This window comes from Sminthopsis crassicaudata, chromosome 5 (assembly GCF_048593235.1).
Source record: "Sminthopsis crassicaudata isolate SCR6 chromosome 5, ASM4859323v1, whole genome shotgun sequence".
Lineage (NCBI taxonomy): Eukaryota > Metazoa > Chordata > Mammalia > Dasyuromorphia > Dasyuridae > Sminthopsis > Sminthopsis crassicaudata.
This window is the reverse complement of record NC_133621.1, coordinates 243,766,086-243,789,195: the sequence shown is the minus strand read 5'-3', so window position 1 is coordinate 243,789,195 and position 23,110 is coordinate 243,766,086. Positions and strand designations below refer to the sequence as shown.

The 23,110-nt window shown below is 32.7% G+C and overlaps 1 protein-coding gene across 4 annotated transcripts in view; it reads left to right on the top strand.

Annotated features, from left to right (window-relative positions):
* SENP1 (SUMO specific peptidase 1) overlaps window positions 1-23,110 on the top strand; it is a 92,064-nt gene that overhangs the window by 23,437 nt on the left and 45,517 nt on the right. For all 4 annotated transcript variants that reach the window (XR_012482611.1, XM_074270716.1, XM_074270715.1 and 1 more), the window contains exons 3-5: window positions 1,821-1,952; window positions 2,732-2,815; window positions 8,693-8,849. Coding sequence is in view for 3 of the 4 variants with exons in the window: in XM_074270716.1 (XP_074126817.1) it covers window positions 1,821-1,952; window positions 2,732-2,815; window positions 8,693-8,849 (373 nt within the window). In the remaining variant the exon portion in view is untranslated. The remainder of the gene's footprint in view (window positions 1-1,820; window positions 1,953-2,731; window positions 2,816-8,692; window positions 8,850-23,110) is intronic.

Genomic DNA, 23,110 nt, shown 5'->3' with positions numbered 1-23,110 from the left:
CCTCACACAAGATGAGACTAATGGACAATGGACTTATGGACATTTATAAATTTTCAATTTATGATTATGTTATATACTTCTAGCATGTGTTATGTTACTATGTTACTATGTGCTTATGTAATTTATGTAATTATCTGTAATACTTCCCATATTGATGGATTTATGTTTCAAGGTCATGACTGTCCTATGTTCTAAATCAAAAGAAAGGGGGAGATGTTAGGATTACTAAGTGAGAACTGAGGTTGTCTGGATAGTTACAAGGTGAGAACTCAGGTTGACTTGGTAGAAGGAGCAAGCCCATTGGCTGAAGTGGTTCTTCCCAGAAGCCCTTGCATTATCCCACGCCCATTCTCTGGGAGGATAAAGAGGACAGCAATCCAGGAAGAGGAGAAGACTCTGAATTGCATCAGGCCTGACGGGGCTCTCTGCAGGAAGGGAAGTCACTTCTTTGGACAAGAGTTAACAGCAACTGCCTGGAGACAACGGTTCGTTACAGGAAGAAGAATCTGTCGGAGAGATTTGAGTAGAAGACACAGCAGATCTCTTCCCAAAGAGAGATCCAGCAGCTTCTGGAGACGACAGCACGCTACAATTGGCGTCCACACGTGGGGCAAGGACTTTTGCTTATCCTGACAAGAGGAGCTAGACCAGACCTTCGCAGATCATGTACTTCTACAGTTACATGTGCATACATTTTTTTAATACTTTAGGATGTCAGGTTCTAAGAGCTTGAACTACTTGAGGAGAACTAGGTGCTTTGTAATCACTTCATCTATTGTAAATCTTATGTGCATTTCACGTTCCTGATAATCATTTTCATTCTTTTGTAGTCAAAAGATTTTTTTTCCCCTTGGCCAAGGCAAAATAAAGATTGTCATACTTTCTTGTCATACCTTATTATGCTATACTCATCAAGCAGTGATCTTGTCCCTTCTCTGGTCATCTTCTTGTCCTAAATGAGAAGCTGTTTTTTTTTATTGTCTTTAGTATTCACTGTTAAGCTCTTAGTTTTAAATTCCTGATGCCATTTTTACTCTTTTGTATTTACCATCCTTACTTCTATTTTCTATATGTAAATTCTGACTGAATTTATCATTTTGTAGCAGAAATAATGGCCTTACTTTATATTATGATGTATTTATATATTAATTTCATATTTATATTTGATTGTTATACCCTTACTTATTGTAAAGAAAGGTTTAAAGAGGATCAGAAAAATAGATGCAAGTTAAAAAGCAAAAAACAATAAAAAAAAGATTCATCCCATCCTTCAAAAAAATTTAAGTGCACGGAGTTTTAAAATAAGCAAATTTTTTTGGTGTAAGTGCAAAAGTGTAGGAGATTTTTGGGGGGCAGTCTTTTTTTTTAAAAAAAATTAATTAAAATGCTTGATTTTTAAGATTTGAAGAAAGCATTTTCTTCTTAGAATTCTGTTTGTTACTTTGCCTTTAGTATATCCTAATGTAAGTAGGCCAATTTCTTTACTTAAGCTTTTTCTTGTTCAAATTGAGATTGCTAATGGTTAGAGTAACTAGGAAAGGACTCTACTTAATAGTGGAATGGTTTCATAACCTCATCTTTGGAGATCAGTCAAATTATGCTGTGTTCTTATTTTCATTAGATCTTTAAAAAAAAAAAACTAATCACTTGATTGTTTTGGAGGACAAGGGTATGGGTTCCTGGATTATGATTATGGCATAAAATGCATTACTAAAAATAAATTATAAAAAGTTTGATTCAGTAGGAAAGAGTTTAGTTTGAAGCATACTGTAAAATGGACTTACTTGTGTTTTTTGTTTTGTTTTGTTTTTTACCTTCAGATGAGATTTCTGAAACTATGAGGATGGAGTCTAGAGAAATAACTTTAGTGAACCACAACACCATATTCAAAACACATCTCCTGCCAGAGATAGGTTTTCAAGAGAACCAGCTTTCACTTTCTGACCACCAGGTTTGAAATCATTCTATAACTTATTTTAAATGTTTTATCTTTAAATTTTTTCTTGAATATAATTATGTTTCTCTGTCCAAGTGATCATTCTATGAAGTTTTACAGATAAAGAACATTAATGAGCAAATTTTGGCGTTTGATATTTTGCAGATGAAGTATGTGTCAAATTACTTATGAGCTTTTTGAGGCAACAACATTGAGGAAACAAAAAAAATTGAGGCAACATACCATATTCTGAATGGATACTTACTGAACCCTTATAGCATAAACATAAATGCTGTAATTAGTAGAGTTGCTGAGCAATGATAAAAGAAATGTGCCTGCTTGTAGCTGCTCTAAGAACCTATAATTGAACTGTTGGTAATAGTCTGTACCCAAAGGCCTCTAGGAAGCTCATAATATTTACTGGTGAGCCAAATTTTTCCTTTTGGTGTTTAGGCTATAACTTTCTCAACAAAGGATAGAAAATAGATTCTTTATTCAGATAAGTAGATGCATTTTATATTGGGAGATGTATACCCTGTTAATGAACATGTTTTGAATTAAAATAAAATCTTAAAAAATCTTTTGAAATATTCCATTCTTTTTCATTTTTGTGTCCTTAATCACTTTGTCAAACTGCCATTTTTTTTCCTTTTCACATTTTTGGTTAATTTTCTTGTTTTTCCAACATATGTTATAGTTTCACTTAATGAATAAAATTTCTTTTAATATATATGTTCTCCTTCACATCTTTTGATTTGAAATCTGAAAATTTTTAAAACATTATTTTGTTTAGGGGTTTGCCTTCTAGGCCTGAAAATTTGGATCCATCTTTTACTTGTTCCACAAGAAGTACAGTATACAACCCAAATTATTATTCAGGTATGATGCATTTTTTTGAGTCATAAAAATTATGCTTTTATATATATATATATATATATATATATATATATATATATATATATATATATATATATATATATGTATGTATGTATATATGTATGTATATATATATATATATATATATATATATATATATATATATATATATATATATATATATATATATATATATATATGTGTGTGTGTGTGTGTATATCTATGGTGCATATTTCTTTCTAGTAGGGTGTTTGTAGGTACTATTTAGCTCTTGGCAAGAATGATGTGTCATTTCTCTCCCTAAAGCATTTCTTTAAAGCTCTTTTGATTGCTGTTTTTTGATTCTAATCACAACTAAATTTAAGTTTTATTTAGATGTTTTATCATTCAGTGGTGACCCCATTTGGGATTTGCTTGGAAGAGATAGTGAAGTGGTTTTCCATTTCCTTTTTAAGCTTGTTTTACAAATGAGGAAACTAAGACAAACACAGTTAAGCACTTTGAGCAAATCAGCTCAAAGTTACACGGCTAACAATTGTGTATAACCAGCGTGATTACCAGATTTGGACTCATGTCTTCCTAACTCCAGGCCTGGTATTCTTATCTACTGTGCCACCAAACTGTTTGAATAGTTTTCTTCTAATACATCCTCCTGTTTTGCTATTACATTATTGGGTAAGGGGGCCGGGGAGAGAAGCAGTAACATTTGATAGAATCCGAATAATGTTTGGGTTTTAAAAAGTTTTAACTTTGCATGAGAATCTCCAAAAAAATTCCTTAAAAACTCCAGTTGAAGAGGACTGCAAGAAAATGGGGATAATTATGCATTTACAGTGATACTATATTTGGATTCAAACTTGTTCATTGATATGTGTCCCATAAATTCTTTCCAGCATCTGTCATAGCTATTTCTATATGTTCATTATACATTCCATTGTTGTCAAGTACTTGCATTCTTCCGAGCTGTCCCTATTTTCTGACCTGTCAGCTTATGTTCTGCCTTCCTCCTAACTCTGATACTCCCATAGAAGAGAAGTATATATATGAAACATGTTGAAAAGTATATTGACAAAATGGAGTCATTGACCTTTAAATTGGACTGTGTAGAGGAGAGAGCATTGAACTGGGAATTAGGAATTTTTGATTTCTAGTTCTGAGTCTGCCATTAATCTGAAATATGACTTTGGGCAAATCACATAATCTATTTGGACTTTAGTTAATTTAAACAAAATGAAATGGTTAAACCAGATGATCTCTACGGTTTCTTCCAGCTCTGAAATTCTGATTTTCGCTGCCCCACTGACTTACCCATCAGTAAAGGATTTGGGACATTAATGTTTCCATTTGAATCCAAGTTGTATTTCCTTGTAACTTTCTCCTACTCATTTGCTTTTGGGTGTTACCTTGTTCATAAATTATGAATTCATTCTGAAATTTCTCCTTCAGAATACCCATTTCCAAATTATTGTGTATCTTGATAGGTTTTTTGTTTGTTTTTGCAACTTTTCTTGGACCTATTCATTTAAACAATCATTATTCTAATCACTTTGGCATTGCATCTTGCCAATTGATTAGATCAAATGGAAGTCCTCACTACATCTGTCCTGTCCTGTCCTGTCATCATGACTACATACCAATGTTTGTTTCTTCTCTTATTCTAAGATTCTTTCCTACTCTTCCTCATGAAAGGTATTCCATCTCCTCATTCTGAGCATTTTCACTGCCTCTCCCTTCTCATCTCTAGCTTCTCTTCCATCTTCTGGCTTCCCTGACTTTTAAGTCCCAGTTACAATCCCACCTTCTACAGAAAGCTTTCCCCAATCCTTCTTAATACTAGTACTTTTGCTCTGTTGATTATCTCTGATTTGTCTTTCACATATCTTCTTTGTACATAGTTGTTTATACATTGTCTCTCTCATTGGACTGTGAAGTCCTTGGGCATTGAGTTTTTTTTTCTGGTTGTTTATTTGTTTTTGTGTTTTGTTTTTCTTTGTATCTTTTCCACTTAGTACACTCTGGCTGTAGTAGGTGCTTAATAAGTTATTGACTAACTGAAATAGAAATATAGTTGCATAAACTAGGAACCCTAAATAATTATTATTTTTTAGTAAGTCATAGATTTTATGCTTGACTTCTTGCATCAGATTTTTTAAAATCTCATCTCTATCAATTTGAAACCATATTTTAAAAAGAGAAACTAAAAGATACAATGGATAGAGAATTGATCTTGGAGCCAGGAAAATCTAGATTCAATTTCTATCTTTGACACATACTGGCTATCTGTACCTGGGTAATCTCAGTTCTCTTGGTCTCTTCAGACCTTAAGTTGCAAAAGAAGATGCAGATATCTTCATTGGTAGAAGTAGCAATCTTACTTAAGAGTTCCCTGTACCAGTGCATTCACAGGTCTATCCTTTTCCTATTGTTTTTTTAAAACCTACTTTTGAGTTGATGAATAAAACAAAACAATGTTATTGATGATAGGAAAATTACAAGCATCATTTCATTTTTAATTATGATCTTAACAGATAAAATTAGTATTTCCATGTAAAGGTCTGTAACTGAGCAGATGCACTTAGATAACCAACCATTTAAAGCTAATTACCAATTGGACAATACTCTATTAATATATGCTTCGAGAATGACCCTGCCCACCTATTCTGTGCTGGCTCGATCTGTGGGTATAGACAGAGAAGTGTGAGAGAGATCAGAGGATAGAGTAGGACAACCAGGATCATTCTTTGATGGTGGAAAGAGAGGAAGGAGGTTTGGAGATTTCCTATATCTATTTCCCCTGACCCCAAAAGACCAAGAATAAAGACTTTTGCTTATCCTGACTCTGGCTGATTTTAAGGTATCCAGGGTACTAATGCAGTCATTACATTTCCATATATGTAAAACAGGAAAAAAAAAGATTTCATGAAACCATATCTGTATTATGTTTTAATTTTTTAAAGTATGTAATAAATTTGACATGCATCTTTCACTGCTGCCCTTCTTCTCTGTAATTCCTTTTGTTGCCTTCTGTACATTTCAAAAATACTTAAATGACCTTTTCTTTTCCTTATTATTCTTAAGGTGTCCAAAGATTTTGTATAAATTGTTTTCCTGGTTCTGCTCACCACTTTATATCACTTCACATAAGCCTTATTTGGTAACTCTGAAAACCATCCCCTTTTTTTGATGATGCAATAATATGTCATAATTTGTTCAGTCATTCTTCTATTTGAAAAGTTCCCCCTTTGTTACCAGTTTTTTGGTTCTAAAAAAGAGTTGCTATATTTCTTCATATATTAAAAATTTCTTTGTAATATAGTGGTCAGAGGGTATGAATAATTTATTGACTTCTTGGATGCCATTTACTTTTAAGGTATTTTATTGTAGTAGTCTTTAAATGGATAATAAACTTAGTGGTCCTCCAAAAAGGGGAACCATTGATGCCCACCTCTTTGGCAATTATGTAATATGTAATCTTAACCATGATATTTACAGCTCTTTACTTCTTAGTAATTTAAGAATCCCAGATCAAAATCCTTCCTGGGCTTAATGTCAGTAGTGCTCTCTGGTGGACCTTGTCTCGCTTTTTTATCTTGCTTCCTCTTCAACAGCTGAAGAGAATTCTGTGATTACATTGAGATCCTGATAAACCCAGCTAATTCTGGATGTGATGACTCCATGGTATCACGTTCTTGAGGCTAAACCTTCTATCACATGCCACTGGGAAGGTCACTGCATCAGCCCTGATCTCAAATTTCGTGCCTGTCAGGATAATTTGGATTTCTTGAGAAACTTATTCCTCAAATAGACATCATTACTTAGAGACTATTTCTTGGTTAGATTTTAAATAGAAGAGTATGAGAGATGAAGGTCAGTGCTTGTACTTTGCATTGTTTAGAATTGATTTTTATGACATTATTTATGAGACTTCCATTGTTTTAGCTTTGTCATGAAGATAACATCAATAGGTGATTGTAGTTGATAGGAAAATATGTTGGGAATTTCTTTAAAACAAAGAACAAAATATAATCTAATTTTGAAATCAAGTAAATGCAAATTTCTTGTAATTAAGCTAAGATGAATTGATAAAATATAATTTTGTGCTAATGTAAATAAAATCATTTTGAAAAATGTTTTATGAAAGAAACCTTGGATTTGTAAATAGATTTAGAAAATGACTTTGTAATAATCATTCTGATATTTCCATTCTATAAATTCATGTAATTTAAAGCCTTGAAGGTTATCTATCCTTCCTGATTTGCAGATGAGGAAACTGAGGCCCAAACCACTTATATGACTTAACCTGACTGAAATCATTCCTACTAAATACCAGATCTGGGATAGGAATCTAGGTTTTCTGAATTTAAATCCATGCCTCTTTCACAGCCAACACACATCATAGGCCATCATAGTTGAGTAAAGGGAAAATTCTTTATCAGCTGATTTTGTTGGGTGTGTCACAGATTAATCAAAGGATCATAGGTTTATTTAGTCTTACCTTGAAGCATGAAGTATCAGTTAATTTAAATTTTTAAAAAATTTACTATAAATTTTTCTCTCTCTAAATACAGTTTTACTTTAAAATTTTTTCCATCTTACTAATCTCTATTTTCTTTACATTGTGAATTTTGAAAAATGTGGTACATCAATTCATGCAGCTTTATCCTTTGACAATAAGAGTCAATAATGTTTTAAGTCATTTTTTTTTAAGTCGCATCCAAATCTTCTTGACACCATTTAGGATTTTCTTGGCAAGAATACTGGAATGTTGCCATTTCCTTCCCATCTCATTTTTCAGATGTGGAAACTGAGACAAACAGGACTTGAGCCAGGGTCACACAATAAGTGTCTGAGACCAAATTTGAATTTAGGAAGAGGAATCTTCCTTACTGTAGGTCTAGAACTCTATGTATGCACTGCACCATCTAGCTGCCCCTATAACTAATACTAATATAGAGCTTACTTTGTGCCAGGTACTGTGCTAAGTGATTTATAATTGTTATCTCCTTTGATCCTCACAACAACCCCAGGAGGTAGGTGTGATTATTATTTTCATTTTAGAAATAAGGAAACTGAGGCAAACAGGTTAAGTAACTTGTCCTGGGCCACATAGCTAGTAAAGTCTAGATTTGAACTTTGGGTGTATTTGATTTTAGACTTGACATTCTATTTACTGCTTTGTCTTTTTGCTCTTCTGATTTTTCTAATGTTAGAGTAAGAAAGAATCTCAGAAGTCATCTAGTCCTAGCCCTTCATATTGCAGAGGAGAAAAGTAATTTGTCTAAGGTAGTAAATGGTAGCAGACTTCAGAGGCATCATTCTTTTCAATCTACAGGTCAGAGAAATTGGTGTCAGTAATAGCAGTTCTCAGAGTGATACAAATAGTAGCCCTGTCTAGTGACAGGCCTCCAGGGCAGGTGATGGGTCATTTCTGTTGTATAACGCCAGAGTTGTTAGTCACCTTGACTTTTTAGACGGTGTTTACAGTCCATCTCTCTATAGAAAGTCCTTGGTTGAAGAAGAGAGTACTTATCAAAAAGGAAATAACACCAGCTACTCATTAAATAACTTATGTTTTTCATTTTAATTAAAATTCTCCTTAGACTTTTACTTAGACGATATAGTTGGGGGTCAAATATTAACTTTCGCTAGACATCCTAGGATCATTGTTAAGATGCATGGCTCTGGCAGAATTAATATTCTCCATTAAGTTTCAGGTTAACAAAATTGAGAATCAGTGTATTTTATAGAAGTAAAACATTTCTAGCATTTAGGACTCTTATTTCTTTAGATGTATGATTTGCTACATTGCTTAGAACATGATTTCTATATACAGAATGCCAGATAGAGTTATTTATGATACACATAATTTTTCTCTTTTAGATAGCCCTTCTTCAGACAGTTTTCTAGTTGAACCAAGAATATTTGGTCAGAGTGTGAATGGCCACTGGAGAAATTCTACTCCTGCACCACCAACTTCAGCTTTTCAAAAACCCAGAATCAGCCGAAGTCTATACCATGACACTCGAAAGGCCTCCAGGTTAGTATGCTATGTACATAAGACACTACCTTCAGTTCTACCTCAGATTTGAAAAATGTTCATGCAAATATTTGAATTGTTACATTTTAGTAGAATGGAATTTTTGGAATCTAAAATTGAGAATTGGGACAAGTTTTATTCTTAAATTTCATATAATTAGAATTACTATTTATTAAGTTTGGTAAAGACCAAACCTGTCAGCCATAGATATGAGAGGTTTAAGAGAAACCTTATTGATGGCACATAGATATATGAGTTCCTTTAGAATGGAGATGAATACTTTAGATAACTATTCAAAGTTGATTTGTAGGTTCCTCATATGTGTCCAGTCAGTTCTTTGATTAACTTATACAACTTGACATTGTTTAGAACAGATGGATATTGCTGCACATCTGATAGCTTACAGGAAGGCATCTTTGATAACTATAGAAAATGATTTTATTGGGGCAGCTAGGTGGCGCAGTGGATAGAGCACCAACCCTGAAGTCAGGAGGACCTGAGTTTAAAATCTGGCCTCAGACACTTAAACATTTTGTAACTATGTGATGCTGGGCAAGTTAGTTACCCCAATTGCCTCAGCAACAAAAAAGAAATTAAGAAAATTATTTTATCCTAGTCACTCTTGCCTCAGACCATTCTGTGTCCTCATCCATTCCTCAAAGGGTCTGTGCTGAGCCTCAACCTTTTTTTGTGTTATGGATTGCTTTGTGATCTGTTTTGTGAAGTCTGTGTCCCTCTTCTCAGAATATTGTTTTTAAATGCATAAAATAAAATACATAAGATTACAAAGAAAATAAATTATATTGAAATAATTATCAAAAAATTTTAATAATATCTTTTCTCCAATTACATGTGAAAACAATTTTTAGGCATTCATTTTTACAAGATTTTGAATTTTGAGTTGAAGTTTCTCCCTCTCCCTTCCCTAGCTTTTCTGAAAATGGTAGGCGATGTGCTATCCTGTAAAACACATTTTCATATTAGTCACAATTATGAAAGAAGAAACATATCAAAAGAAAAAAAAAAGATGAAAAAGAATAAAGTGAAAAAAAATGCTTCACTGTGCATTCAAAGTTGTTCTTTAGTTGTATGTGGATAGCATTTTCCTTCATGAGTTCTATATACTTTTCTTGCATCATTTTGTTGCTGAGAAGAGCTGAGTCATTCATAGTTGATCATCACACAATGTGATACAATGTTTTCCTGATTTTACTCATTTCTCTTTGCATTACTTTGTACACTTCTTTTCAGGTTTTTCTGAAATCTGCCTACTCATCATTTTTATTACACAATAATATTATTCTGTTACATTTATTACATACCACAATTATTCAGCCATTCCCCAATTTGTGGGGGCATTCCCTTAGTTTCCAATATTTTGCTATTTCTACCATGAAAAGTGCTGCTATAAAATTTTTGCAAATGTATCCCCTTTTCCTTTTTTTATGATCTTTTTGGTTTATAGACCTAGTAGTGGTATTGCTAGGTTTAGAGGCATAGTTCCAAATTACTCTCTAGAATGATTGAATCAGTTCAAAATTCTATCAGTGGTGTATTAGTATTCTAATTTTCCCACATTCTCTCCAACATTTATTATTTTCCTTTTTTGTTGTGTTAGTCAATCTGATAGATATGAGAAGGAAGTCAAAGTTGTTTTAATTTGCATTTCTCTTGTCAGAAGTGATCTAGGACACTTCTTCATATGTCTACAGAAAGCTTTTATTTCTTCATCTGAAAACTACCTATTCTTTGACCATTTATCAATTGTGGAATGATTTGTATTCTTAGGAATTTGACTTAATTCTCTATATATTTGAGAAAAGAGGCCTTATCAGACATATTTACTATAAAGAAAGATTATTTCCCAGCTTTCTACTTTTCTTCTAATCTTGGCTGCATTGATTTTGTTTGTACAAAAGCTTTTTATTTAAATATTATCAAAATTATTTATTTTACATTTTGAATATTCTATCTCTTATTTGATCATGAATTCTTCCCTTCCTCATAGATTTGACAGGCAAACTCTTGTTCTTCTAATTTGCTTATGGTATCATACTTTATGTCTAAATTATAACCTATTTTGACTTTCTCTTGGCAAATGGTGTGAGATGTTGGTCTATGCCTAGTTCTTGTCTTATTGGGTTTTTTTTTCCAGTTTTCCCAGCGGTTTTTATCATATAGTGCGTTCTTATCCCAAAGGCTAGGGTCTTTAGGTTTTTCAAACATTACATTACTATGGTCATTGACTACTATGTCTTGTGTACCTACTCTATTCCACTGATCCACCATTCTGTGTCTTTGCCAATATAAGATAATTTTGATGATTATTGCTTTATTATAGTTTGATATTGCTACACCTCATCTCTTTCATTAATTCCCTTGATATTCTTGATCTTTTGTTCTTCCAGATGAATTTTGATATTTTTACAAACCTAACATATAATTTTTTTGGTTGTTTGGTGTGAAACGTAAGTAAATTAGTTTAGACAAAATTGTCATTTCTGTTATATTGACTGAAATCTATCCATGAACAATTGATATTTTTCTAGTTTTTTACATCTGACTTTATTGGTGTAAAAAGTGTTTTGTAATTGTGTTTATGTAATTCCTGAGTTTGTCTTGGCAGTTGAATTTCTTTTTCTATCTCTTGCTGTTGGATTTTTCTTGGTAATATAAAGAAATACTGATGATTTATGTGGATTATCTTATAACCTGCAACGTTGCTAAAATTGTTAACTGTTTCAAATAGTGTTTTTTTTTTATTAAAACTTTATTTACAAAACATATGCATGGGTAATTTTTCAACATTAACCCTTGTAAAACCTTCTGTTCCAAATTTTCTACCTCCTTCCTCCCACCCCCTCCCCTAGATGGTGGGTAGTCTAATACATGTTAAATATAACTGAATAAATGCATGTTATATATATACATATATATATATATATATAAAACAACTGTATAAATATGTATATTATACAGTTATCTTGCTGCATAAGAAAAATCTGATCAAGAAGGGAAAAAAAAAACCTGAGAGAACAAAATGCAAGCGAACAACAGAAATAGTAACAATGCTATGGTGTTCAGTTCACTCAGTTCAGCACACTCAGTTCCCACAGGCCTCTCTCTGGGTGTAGATGGCTCTCTTTATCACTGAACAATTGGTACTGATTTGAATTATTTGTTGAAGAGAGCCATGTCCATCAGAATTGATCATCGTATATACCTTGTTGTTGTGATGTATAATGATTTCCTGATTCTGCTCATTTCACTTAGCATCATGTAAGTCTCTCTAGGCCTTTCTGAAATTATCCTGTTGATCATTTCTTACAGAACGATAATACTCCATAACATTCATATACCATAATTTATTCAGTCATTCTCCAATTAATGGACATCCATTCAGTTTCCAGTTTCTAGCCACTACAAAAAGGGCTGCCACAAACATTTTTGCACTTGTGGGTCCTTTTCCCTTCTTTAAAATCTCTTTGCGATATAACACAGTAGAAACACTGTTGAGTCAAAGGGTATGCACAGTTTGATAACTTTTTGGGCATAGTTCCAAATTGTTCTCCAGATTGGTTGGATCCATTCACAGTTCCACCAATAATATATCAGTGTCCCAGTTTTCCCACATTCCCTCCAACATTCATCATTACCTTTTCCTCTCATTTTAGCCAATCTGACAGGTGTGTAGTGTTATCTCAGAGTAGTCTTAATTTGCATTTCTCTGAACAACAATCATTTGAAGCATCTTTTCATGTGACTAGAAATAGTTTCAATTTCTTCATCTGAAAATTGTCTGTTCATATCCTTTGACCATTTATCAATCGGAGAATGGCTTGATTTCTTATAAATTTGAGTTAATTCTCTATATACCTTAGAAATGAGGCCTTTATCAGAACCTTTAACTATAAAAATGTTTTCCCAGCTTATTGCTTCCCTTTTAATCTTGTCTGTATAAATTTTGTTTGAACAAAAACTTTTTAACTTAATATAATCAAAATTATCTATTTTGTGATCAATAATGTTCTCTAGTTCTTCTTTGGTCACAAATTCCTTCCTCCTCCACAGATCTGAGAGATAAACTAGCCTATGTTCTTCTAATTTGTTTATAATAACATTCTTTACGTCGAGATCATGAACCCATTTCGACTTTAAATGGTGTCATGTGTGGGTCAATGCCTAATTTCTACCATATTAATTTCCAATTTTCCCAGCAGTTTTTGTGAAATAGTGAATTCTTATAGCAAAAGCTGGGGTCTTTGGGTTTGTCAAACATAGCTTGCTGTAGTCATTGACTATTTTGTCCTGTGTACCTAACGTATCAACTAGTCTATTTCTTAGCCAGTACCAAATGGTTTTAATGACTACTGCTTTATAATATAGTTTTAGATCTGTTACTGCTAGGCCACCTTCTTTTTTTTTTTTTTTTTTATTAATTGCCTTAAAATTCTTGACCTTTTGTTCTTCCATATAAATTTTGTTATTTTTTTCTAGATCATTAACATAATTTCTTTTCTTTAATTTTCTTTTCTTTTTTTTTTTCTGAGGCTGGGGTTAAATGACTTGCCCAGGGTCACACAGGTAGGAAGTATTAAGTGTCTGAGACCATATTTGAACTCAGGTCCTCCTGAATTCAGGGCTGGTGCTCTATCCACTGTGCCACCTAGCTGACCCCATTAACATAATTTCTTGGGAGTCTGATTGTTATAGCACTAAATAAATAGGTTAGTTTAGGGAGTATTGTCATCTTTATTATATTTGCTTGACCTATGCAAGAGTACTTGATATTTTTCCAGTTGTTTAGATCTGATTTTATTTATGTGGAAAGTGTTGTAGTTTTGCTTATATAGTTCCTGACTTTCCCTTGGCAGATAGATTCCCAAATATTTTATACTGTCAACAGTTAGTTTAAATGGAATTGCTGTTGGATTTTGTTAGTGACGTATAAGAATACTGAGGATTTATGTGGATTTATTTTTTATCCTGCAACTTTGCTAAAGTCATGGATTATTTCTAATAGTTTTTTGATTCTCTAGGGTTCTCTAAGAGTGATAAGTTGGTTTCCTCATTACCTACTCTAATTCCTTTAATCTTTTTTTCTTCTCTTATTGCCAAAGCTATCATTTCTAATAAAATATGTAATAGTAATGGTGATAGTGGGCAACTTTGTTTCATTCCCAATCTTATTGTGAATGATTCCAGTTTATCTCCATTATATATGATGCTTGCTGATAGTTTTAAATAGATGCTACTGATTATTTTAAGGAAAAGTCCATTTATTCCTATACTCTTTAATTTTTTAATAGGAAGGGATGTTAGATTTTTATCAAATGCTTCTTTTGCATCTATTGAGATAATTATATGTTTTTTGTTAATTTGGTTATCGATATGGTTAATTATGCTAATAGTTTTCCTAATATTGAACTAGCCCGGTATTCCTGGTATAAATGCTACTTGGTCATAGTGAATTATCTGGGGGATAATTTTCTGTAATCTCTTTGCTAATATTTTATTTAAGATTTTTGCATCTATATTCATTCAGGAGATTGGTCTATAATTTTCCTTCTCTGTTTTCATTTTACCTGGTTTGTCATAAAAGGATAGGAGTCTTCCTTTCCCTATTTTTTCAAATAGTTTATATAGTATTGGAGTTAAATGTTCTTTAACTGTTTGGTAGAATTCACATGTAAATCTTTCTGGTCCTAGAGATTTTTTCTTAGGGAGTTGATTAATAGCTTGTTCTATTTCTTTTTCTAAAATGATACCATTTAAGTAATTTATTTCCTCTTCTGTTAATCTGGGCAACCTATATTTTTGTAGGTATTCCTCCATTTCACTTAGGTTATCAAATTTATTGGCATAAAGTTGGGCAAAGTAACTCCTTATTATTGCTCTAATTTCCTCTTCATTGGTGGAAAATTCTCCATTTTCATTTTTGAGGCTAACAATTTGATTTTCCTCTGTCCTTTTTCTAATCATATTAGCTAAAGGTTTATCTCTTTTGTTGTTTTTTTCATAAAATCAACTCTTATTTTATTTATTAATTCAGTAGTTTTTTACTCTCAATTTTATTAATATCTCCTTTTATTTTTAGAATTTCTTTTTTTTTTTCCCCCCCTGAGGCTGGGGTTAAGTGACTTGTCCAGGGTCACACAGCTAGGAAGTATTAAATGTCTGAGATCACATTTGAACTTGGGTCCTCCTGAATTCAAAGCTGGTGCTCTATCTACTGCGCCACCTAGCTGCCCCCATTTTTAGAATTTCAGGTTTGGTACTTGATTGGGAAAAAGAAAGGATAGCAATCTTAAACTCAGGGGAAAAAAAAAAGAAAAAAATATAATTAAAAGATAAGGAAACCACAATTTACTAAAAGACACACAGACAAAAAAGCAATATCAACACTAAATATACATATACCAAGTAGTACAGCATTCAGTTCTTAAAGGACAAGTTAAATAAGTTACAGGAAGAAATAATTGCAAAACTTTATTAATGGGGCATGTCAACTGTCCCCACAACAACTGTCAAGAAATCCAACCAAAAAATAAACAAGAAAGAAATTAGCTTTTTTAGTTGCAAGCCCAATTCATTGATTTTTTTTTTCTTTCTCTATTTTATATAAGTAAGCATATAGAGATAGCACCTTATTGCCACTTTGGCTGCATCCTACAAATTTTGGTATGTTGTCTCATTATTGTCATTCTCTTGGATGAAATTATTGATCGTGTCTATGATTTGCTGTTTCACTCTTTCATTCTTTAGGATGAAATTATTTAGTTTCCAATTACTTTTTAGTCTATTTTCCCCTGGCTTTTTATTGAATATAATTTTTATTGCATCATGATCTGGATCATGCAAGAGCAAGGTTGAGATCTCTCACTATTATAGTTTTGCTGTCTATTTCTTTTGGTAGCTCTTTTAAATTCTCCTTTAGGAATTTCCATGCTATACCACTTGGTGCATATGTTTAGTATTGATATTGTTTCATTATCTATGGTATCCTTTAGCCAGACAGTTTCCTTCCTTATCTCTTAATTAGATCAGTTTTTGCTTTTGCTTGATCTGAGAATCAGGATGGCTACTCCTGCTTTTTTTTTTTTTTTTTTTAAACTTCACCTGAAGCATAATAGATTCTACTCCATCCTTTTTCCTTTACTATGTAAATCTTTAAATGTGTTTCTTGTAAACAACATATTGTAGGATTTTGGCTTTTAATCCAGTCTGCTATCCCCTTCTGCTTTATGGGAGAGTTCATCCCATTCACATTTACGATTAAAACTACTCATTTTTTATTTCCTGCCATCTTATTAACTCCACATTATACTTTTCTCTTTCCTTTTCCCCTTACCCTCCTTCCCAATATTTTATTTTTGAGCACCACTTGCCTTAAGCAGCTCTCCCCCTTTAGAACCCCTCTCCCTTTCTTATACCTTTTCCCTATTTCTGTTTTCCCTTCTATTTAGCCTATCTCTTTCATTTTTTGCCTTTCCCTTCCCACTTTTCTATAAGGTGAGAAAAGTTTCTCTGTGAAACTAAATATGTCTAATATTCTTTCTTTGAGCCACATTTTTTGAGAGTAAGATTCATACAATGTTCATCCCTCTCCCTTCTTTCCCTCAATTATAATAGATTTTCCTTGCCTCTTTCTGAGATGTAATTCCCTCATTTTATCTCCATTTTCCCCTTTTTCTGGTACAATCCCCTTTCCACCTCTAGTTTCTTTTTTATATTATAACAGTAAAATCTTATGTATACCCATAACAGAAATACAGTTCTCAAGAGTTCTTTTCAGTGGCAGCTAGGTGGCGCAGTGGATAGAGCACCAGCCCTGAAATCAGGAGGACCTGAGTTCAAATATGGTCTCAGATACTAGCTGTGTGACTCTGGGCAAGTCAATTAACCCCATTGCCTCAGCAAAAAAATATCTTTTTATGTTTCTCTTGAGTTCTATATTTGGAAATCATATTTTTTATTTAGCTCTGGACTTTCATCAGACACAAATGGAAATCACCTGTTTCATTGAATATCTATCTTTTTCCCTGAAAGAAAATGCTCAGTTTACCTGCATTCCAGGTTCCTTTGCCTTTCAGAATATCAGAATATCCTTTATATATAATTCGAGCTGGTAGGTCCTGGGTAATCCTTAATTGTGGCTCCTTGGTATTTAAATTAATTTTTTTTCCCTGGCTGCTTGTAATATTTTGTCCTTGGTCTGATAGTTCTGAGATTTAGCCATGATATTCCTGAGTTTTAATTTTGGGGTCTCTTTCAGTAGGTATTTGGTGAATTCTTTCAGTGGCTATTTTACCTTCTGATTCTATGATATGAGGGTAATTCTCTTTGATGATTTCCTGAAAAAATACTGTATAGGCTCTTTTTTTTTCATCATGGTTTTCAGGAAGTCCAATAACCCTTAGATTGCCTCTCCTAGATCTATTTTCCAGGTCTGTTTTTTCCCAAGTAATATTTTACATTTTCTTCTATTTTTTCATTTTTTTTGATTTTGCTTTGATTTTTTTGGTGTTCAGTTGGGGATTTTAAATTTGTTGTTTAGTTTTTTTAGTGGCATGCCCAATTTGTTGACTTTTCTACTTTGTTGATGTAAAAATTTAGAGAAATAAAATTTCCCCTAAGTACTACTTTGGCTCCTTCCCATAAATTTTTATATGTCTCATTTTTGTCATTCTCTTTAATGAAATTATTGATTATTTCTATGATTTGTTCTTTGATTCACTTATTCTTTAGTATTAGATTATTAGTTTCCAATTAATTTTTAATCTTATCTTTCCACTACCTTTATTGAATGTAATTCTTATTGCATTGAGATCCAAAAAAAGAACATGTTTAATATTTCTGCCTTTCTACATTTCATTTTGAGACTTTTTTGCCTAACATATGGTCACTTTTTATGCAGGTGCCATGTGCTACTGAGAAAAGGTGTATTCGTTTCTGTTCCCATTCAGTTTTCTCCAAAGGTCTGTCATGTCTAACTTTTCTAATTTTTTTCTTGTTTATTTTTTGGTTAGATTTCTTGACAGTTGTTGTGGGGACAGTTGACATGCCCCATTAATAAAGTTTTGCAATTATTTCTTCCTGTAAGTTATTTAACTTGTCCTTTAAGAATTGAATGCTGTACTACTTGGTATATGTATGTTTAGTGTTGATATTGCTTTTTTGTCTGTGTGCCTTTTAGTAAATTGTGGTTTCCTTATCTTTTAATTATGTCTATTTTTTTTTCTTTTTCTTTTTTTCCCCTGAGTTTAGGATTGCTATCCTTTTTCTTAACTTCAGCTAAAGCATAATAGATTCTGTTCTAGCCCTTCACATTTATTCTACATGTGTTTCTTGTATTTCTTGTAAACAATATATGTAGGATTCTGGGTTTTGATGTATTCTACCATCTGCTTTCATTTTATGGGAGAGTTTATCCCTCTTATATTCATAATTATAATAATTAAATGTGTAGTGTCTCTATCCTATTTTTCCTCTTCTTTATCTTTTCCTTTCACCTTTTTTGCTTGTCTGCCACCTCCCCTGATTTGCCCTCTCTTCTGTCATTTCCCTCCCCATCTTTTTACTTGATCATCTCCCATACTACTTCCATGAAGGCAAGATATATTTCTATATTTAACTAATTGGTTATATAATTCCCTCTTCGAGCCAATACTGATGACAGTAAGGTTCAAGTAGTACCCATTTCCCATCTTTCCTTCTTCCTCTCCATTGTAATAGCTCTTTTGTGCTTCTTCATGTGAAATAATTTCACCAAGTAAGCAATTCTTGGTTGTAGTCTTAGCTCTTTTATCTTCCAGAATATTATATTCCATGATCTCAGATCTTTTTTTTTCATATCTAATAGTTTTTATTTACCAGATATTTGCATGGGTAATTTTACAACAATGACAATTGCCAAACCATTTGTTCCAATTTTTCCCCTCCTTCTCCCCCCCAGATGGCAGGTTGACCAATACATGTTAAATATGTTAGAGTATAAATTAAATACAATATATGTATATATGACCAAACAGTTGTTTTGCTGAACAAAAAGAATTGGACTTTGAAATAGTGTGCATTTAGCCTGTAAAGGAAATCCAAAATGCAGGCAGACAAAATTAGAGGGATTGGAAATTCTATGTAGTGGTTCATAGTTATCTCCCAGAGTTCTTTCGCTGAGTGTAGCTGGTTCAGTTCATTACTGCTCTATTGGAACTGATTTGGTTCATCTCATTGTTGGAGATGGTCCATCAGAATTGATCTTCATATAGTATTGTTGTTGAAGTATATAATGATCTCTTGGTCCTGTTCATTTCACTCAGCATCAGTTCATGTAAGTCTCTCCAGGCCTTTCTGAAATCATCCTGTTGGTCATTTCTTACAGAACAATAATATTCCATATTATTCATATACCACAATTTATTTAGCCAATCTCCAATTGATGGGCATCCACGTACTTTTCAGTTTCTGGCCACCACAAAGAGGGCTGTCACAAACATTCTTACACATACAGGTCCCTTTCCTTTCTTTAAGATCTCTTTGGGATACAAACCCAGTAGCAATGCTGCTGGATCAAAGGGTATGCACAATTTGATAACTTTTTGAGCATAGTTCCAAATTGCTCTCCAGAATGGCTGGATGTATTTGCAGTTCCACCAACAATGTATCAGTGTCCCAGTTTTCCCACATCCCCTCTAACATTCTGCATTACCTTTCCCTGTCATTCTAGCCAATCTGACAGGTGTGTAGTGGCATCTCAGAGTTGTCTTAATTTTCATTTCTCTGATTAATAATGCTTTGGAGCATCTAAATAGTTTCAATTTCTTTTTTTTTTTTAATAGTTTCAATTTCTTTATCTGAGAATTGTCTGTTCATATCCTTTGACCATTTATCAATTTGAGATTGGCTTGATTTCTTATATATTAGAGTCAGTCCTCTATATATTTTGGAAATGAGACCTTTATCTGAACCTTTGACTGTAAAAATGTTTTCCCAGTTTATTGTTTCCCTTCTAATCTTATCTGCATTGATTTTGTTTGTACAAAAACTTTTCAATTTGATATAATCAAAGCTTTCTATTTTGTGATCAATAATGATCTCTAGTTCTTCTTTGGTCATGAATTCATTCCTCTTCCACAGGTCTGAGAGGTAAACTATCCTATGTTCCTCAAATTTATTTATTATCTCATTCTTTATTCCTAGGTCATGAACCCATTTTGACCTGACCTTAGTGTACGGTGTTAAGTGTGGGTCACTGCCTAGTTTCTGCCATATTAATTTCCAGTTTTCCCAGCAATTTTTGTCACTCATTGAGTTCTTATCCCAAAGGCTGGGGTCCTTGGGTTTGTCAAACACTAGGTTGTTAGAATTATTAATTATTTTGTCCTTTGGAGCTAACCTGTTCCACTGATCAACTAGTCTATTTCTTAGCCAATACCAAATGGTTTTGGTAACCACTGCTTTATAATATAATTTTAGATCTGGTACAGCTAGGCCACCTTCATTTGATTTTTTTTTTTCATTAATTCCCTTGAAATTCTTGACCTTTTGTTTTTCCATATTAACTTTGTTGTTATTTTTTTTTAGATCATTAAAATAGTTTTTTGGGAGTCTGATTGGTATAGAGCTAAATAAATAGATTAGTTTAGGTAGTATTGTCATCTTTATTATATTTGCTCGCCCTATCCAAGAGCATTTAATATTTTTCCAATTGGTTAGATCAGACTTAATTTGTGTGGAAAGTGTTTTATAGTTTTGCTCATATAGTTTCTGATTTTCCCTTGGCAGATAGATTCCTAAATATTTTATACTATCAGTAGTTACTTTAAATGGAATTTCTCTCTGTAACTCTGTTGGACTTTGTTATTGACATATAAGAATGCTGATGATTTATGTGGATTTATTTTGTTTCCTGCAACTTTGCTAAAGGTGTGGATTATTTCTAATAGCTTTTTAGTTGAATCTTTGGGGTTCTCTATGTATACCATCATATCATCCACAAAGAGTGATAATTTGGTTTCCTCAATACCTACTCTAGTTCCTTGAATCTCTTTCTCAGCTATTATTGCCAAAGCTAGCGTTTCTAATACAATATTGAATAGTAATGGTGATAGTGGACAACCTTGTTTCACCCCTGATCTTAACTGGAATGGTTGCAATCTTTCTCCATTACATATGATGCTTATCGATGGTTTTAAATAGATGCTACTGATTATCTTAAGAAAAAGTCTATTTATTCCTTTCCTCTCAAGTGTTTTTAATAGGAATGGATGTTGGATTTTATCAAATGCTTTTTCTGCATCTATTGAGATGATCATATAATTTTTGTTAATTTGATTATTAATATGGCCAATTATACTGATAGTTTTCCTAATATTGAAACAGCCCTGCATTCCTGGTATATATCCTACTTGATCATGATGTATTATCCTGGGGATGATTTTCTGGAGTCTTTTTGCTAATATCTTATTTAACATTTTAGCATCAATATTCATTAGGGAGATTGGTCTATAGTTTTCTTTTTCTGTTTTCAACCTATCTGGTTTGGGTTATCAGTACCATGTCTGTGTCATAAAAGGAATTTGGTAGGACTCCTTCATTCCCTATTTTTTCAAATAGTTTATATAACATTGGATCTAATTGTTCTTTGAATATTTGGCAGAATTTACGTGTAAATCCATCTGGTCCTGGGGATTTTTTCTTAGGGAGTTGTTTAATAGCTTGTCCTATTTCTTTTTCTGGGGATTTTTTTCTTAGTTTAATAGCTTGTTCTATTTCTTTTTCTGGGGATTTTTTCTTAGGGAGTTGTTTAATAGCTTGTTCTATTTCTTTTTCTGAAATGGGACTATTTAGACTACTTGTTTCTTCCTCTGTTAATCTGGGCAAGCTATATTTTTGAAGGTATTCTTCCATTTCATTTAAGTTATTGAATTTGTTGGCATAAAGTTGGGCAAAGTAGCTCCTAACTATTGTTCTAATTTCTTCTTCATTAGTGGTGAGTTCTCCCTTTTCATTTTTAAAACTAACAATTTGCTTTTCCTCTTTCCTTTTTTAAATCAGATTTACTAAAGGTTTGCCTATTTTATTGGTTTTTTTCATAGAACCAAATCTTAGTTTTATTAATTAATTCAATAGTTTTTTTAACTTTCAATTTTATTAATCTCTCCTTTTATTTTTAGAATTTCAAGTTTTGTGTTTGTCTGGGGGTTTTTAATTTGTTCCTTTTCTAGCATTTTTAGTTGTAAGTCCAATTCGTTGACCTTCTCTTTCTCTATTTTATGCAAGTAGGCCTCTAGAGATATAAAATTTCCCCTTAATACTGCTTTGGCTGTATCCCACACATTTTGGTAGGATATCTAATTATTGTCATTTTCTTGGGTGAAGTTATTAATTATGTCTATGATTTGCTGTTTCACCCAATCATTCTTTAATATAAGATTACTTAGTTTCCAATTTTTTTTTTTGGTCTACTTTTCCCCTGGCTTTTTATTAAATGTAATTTTCATTGCATTGTGATCTGAAAAGGATGCCTTTATTATTTCTGCCTTACTGCATTTGATTTTGAGGTTTTTATGTCCTAGCATATGATCAATTTTTGTTTAGGTTCTATGAACTGCTGAGAAGAAAGTGTACTCTTTTCTGTCTTTATTTAACTTTCACCAAAGATCTATCATATCAAACTTTTCTAGTATTCTATTTACCTCTTTGACTTCTTTCTTATTTATTTTGTGATTTATCTAATTCTGAAAGTGCAAAGTTGAGATCTCCCACTATTATAGTTTTGCTGTCTATTGCTTTTTGCAGCTCTCTTAATTTCTCTTTTAAGAATTTAGATGCTGCACCACTTGGTGCGTATATGTTTAATATTGATGCTGCCCTTTAGCAGGATATAATGCCCTTCCTTATCTCTTTTATTAGTTCAATTTTTGTTTTTGCTTGATCTGAGATGAGGATGGCTACCCCTGCTTTTTTGGCTTCACCTGAAGCATAGTAGATTCTGCTCCACCCTTTTACTTTTAGTTTGAATGTATCACCCTGTTTCAGGTGTGTTGTAAACAACATATAGTAGGATTCTGGCTTTTAATCCAGTCTGCTAACTGCTTCCTCTTTATGGGGGAGTTTACCCCATTCACATTTATGGTTAGAATGACTAATTTTATATTGCTTGCCATCCTGTTAACTCCTGCTTATGCTTTTCTCCTTTCCTTCCCTCTTACCCCCCTTCCCAGTATTAAACTTGTGAGCACCACTTGTTTTTCACAGAC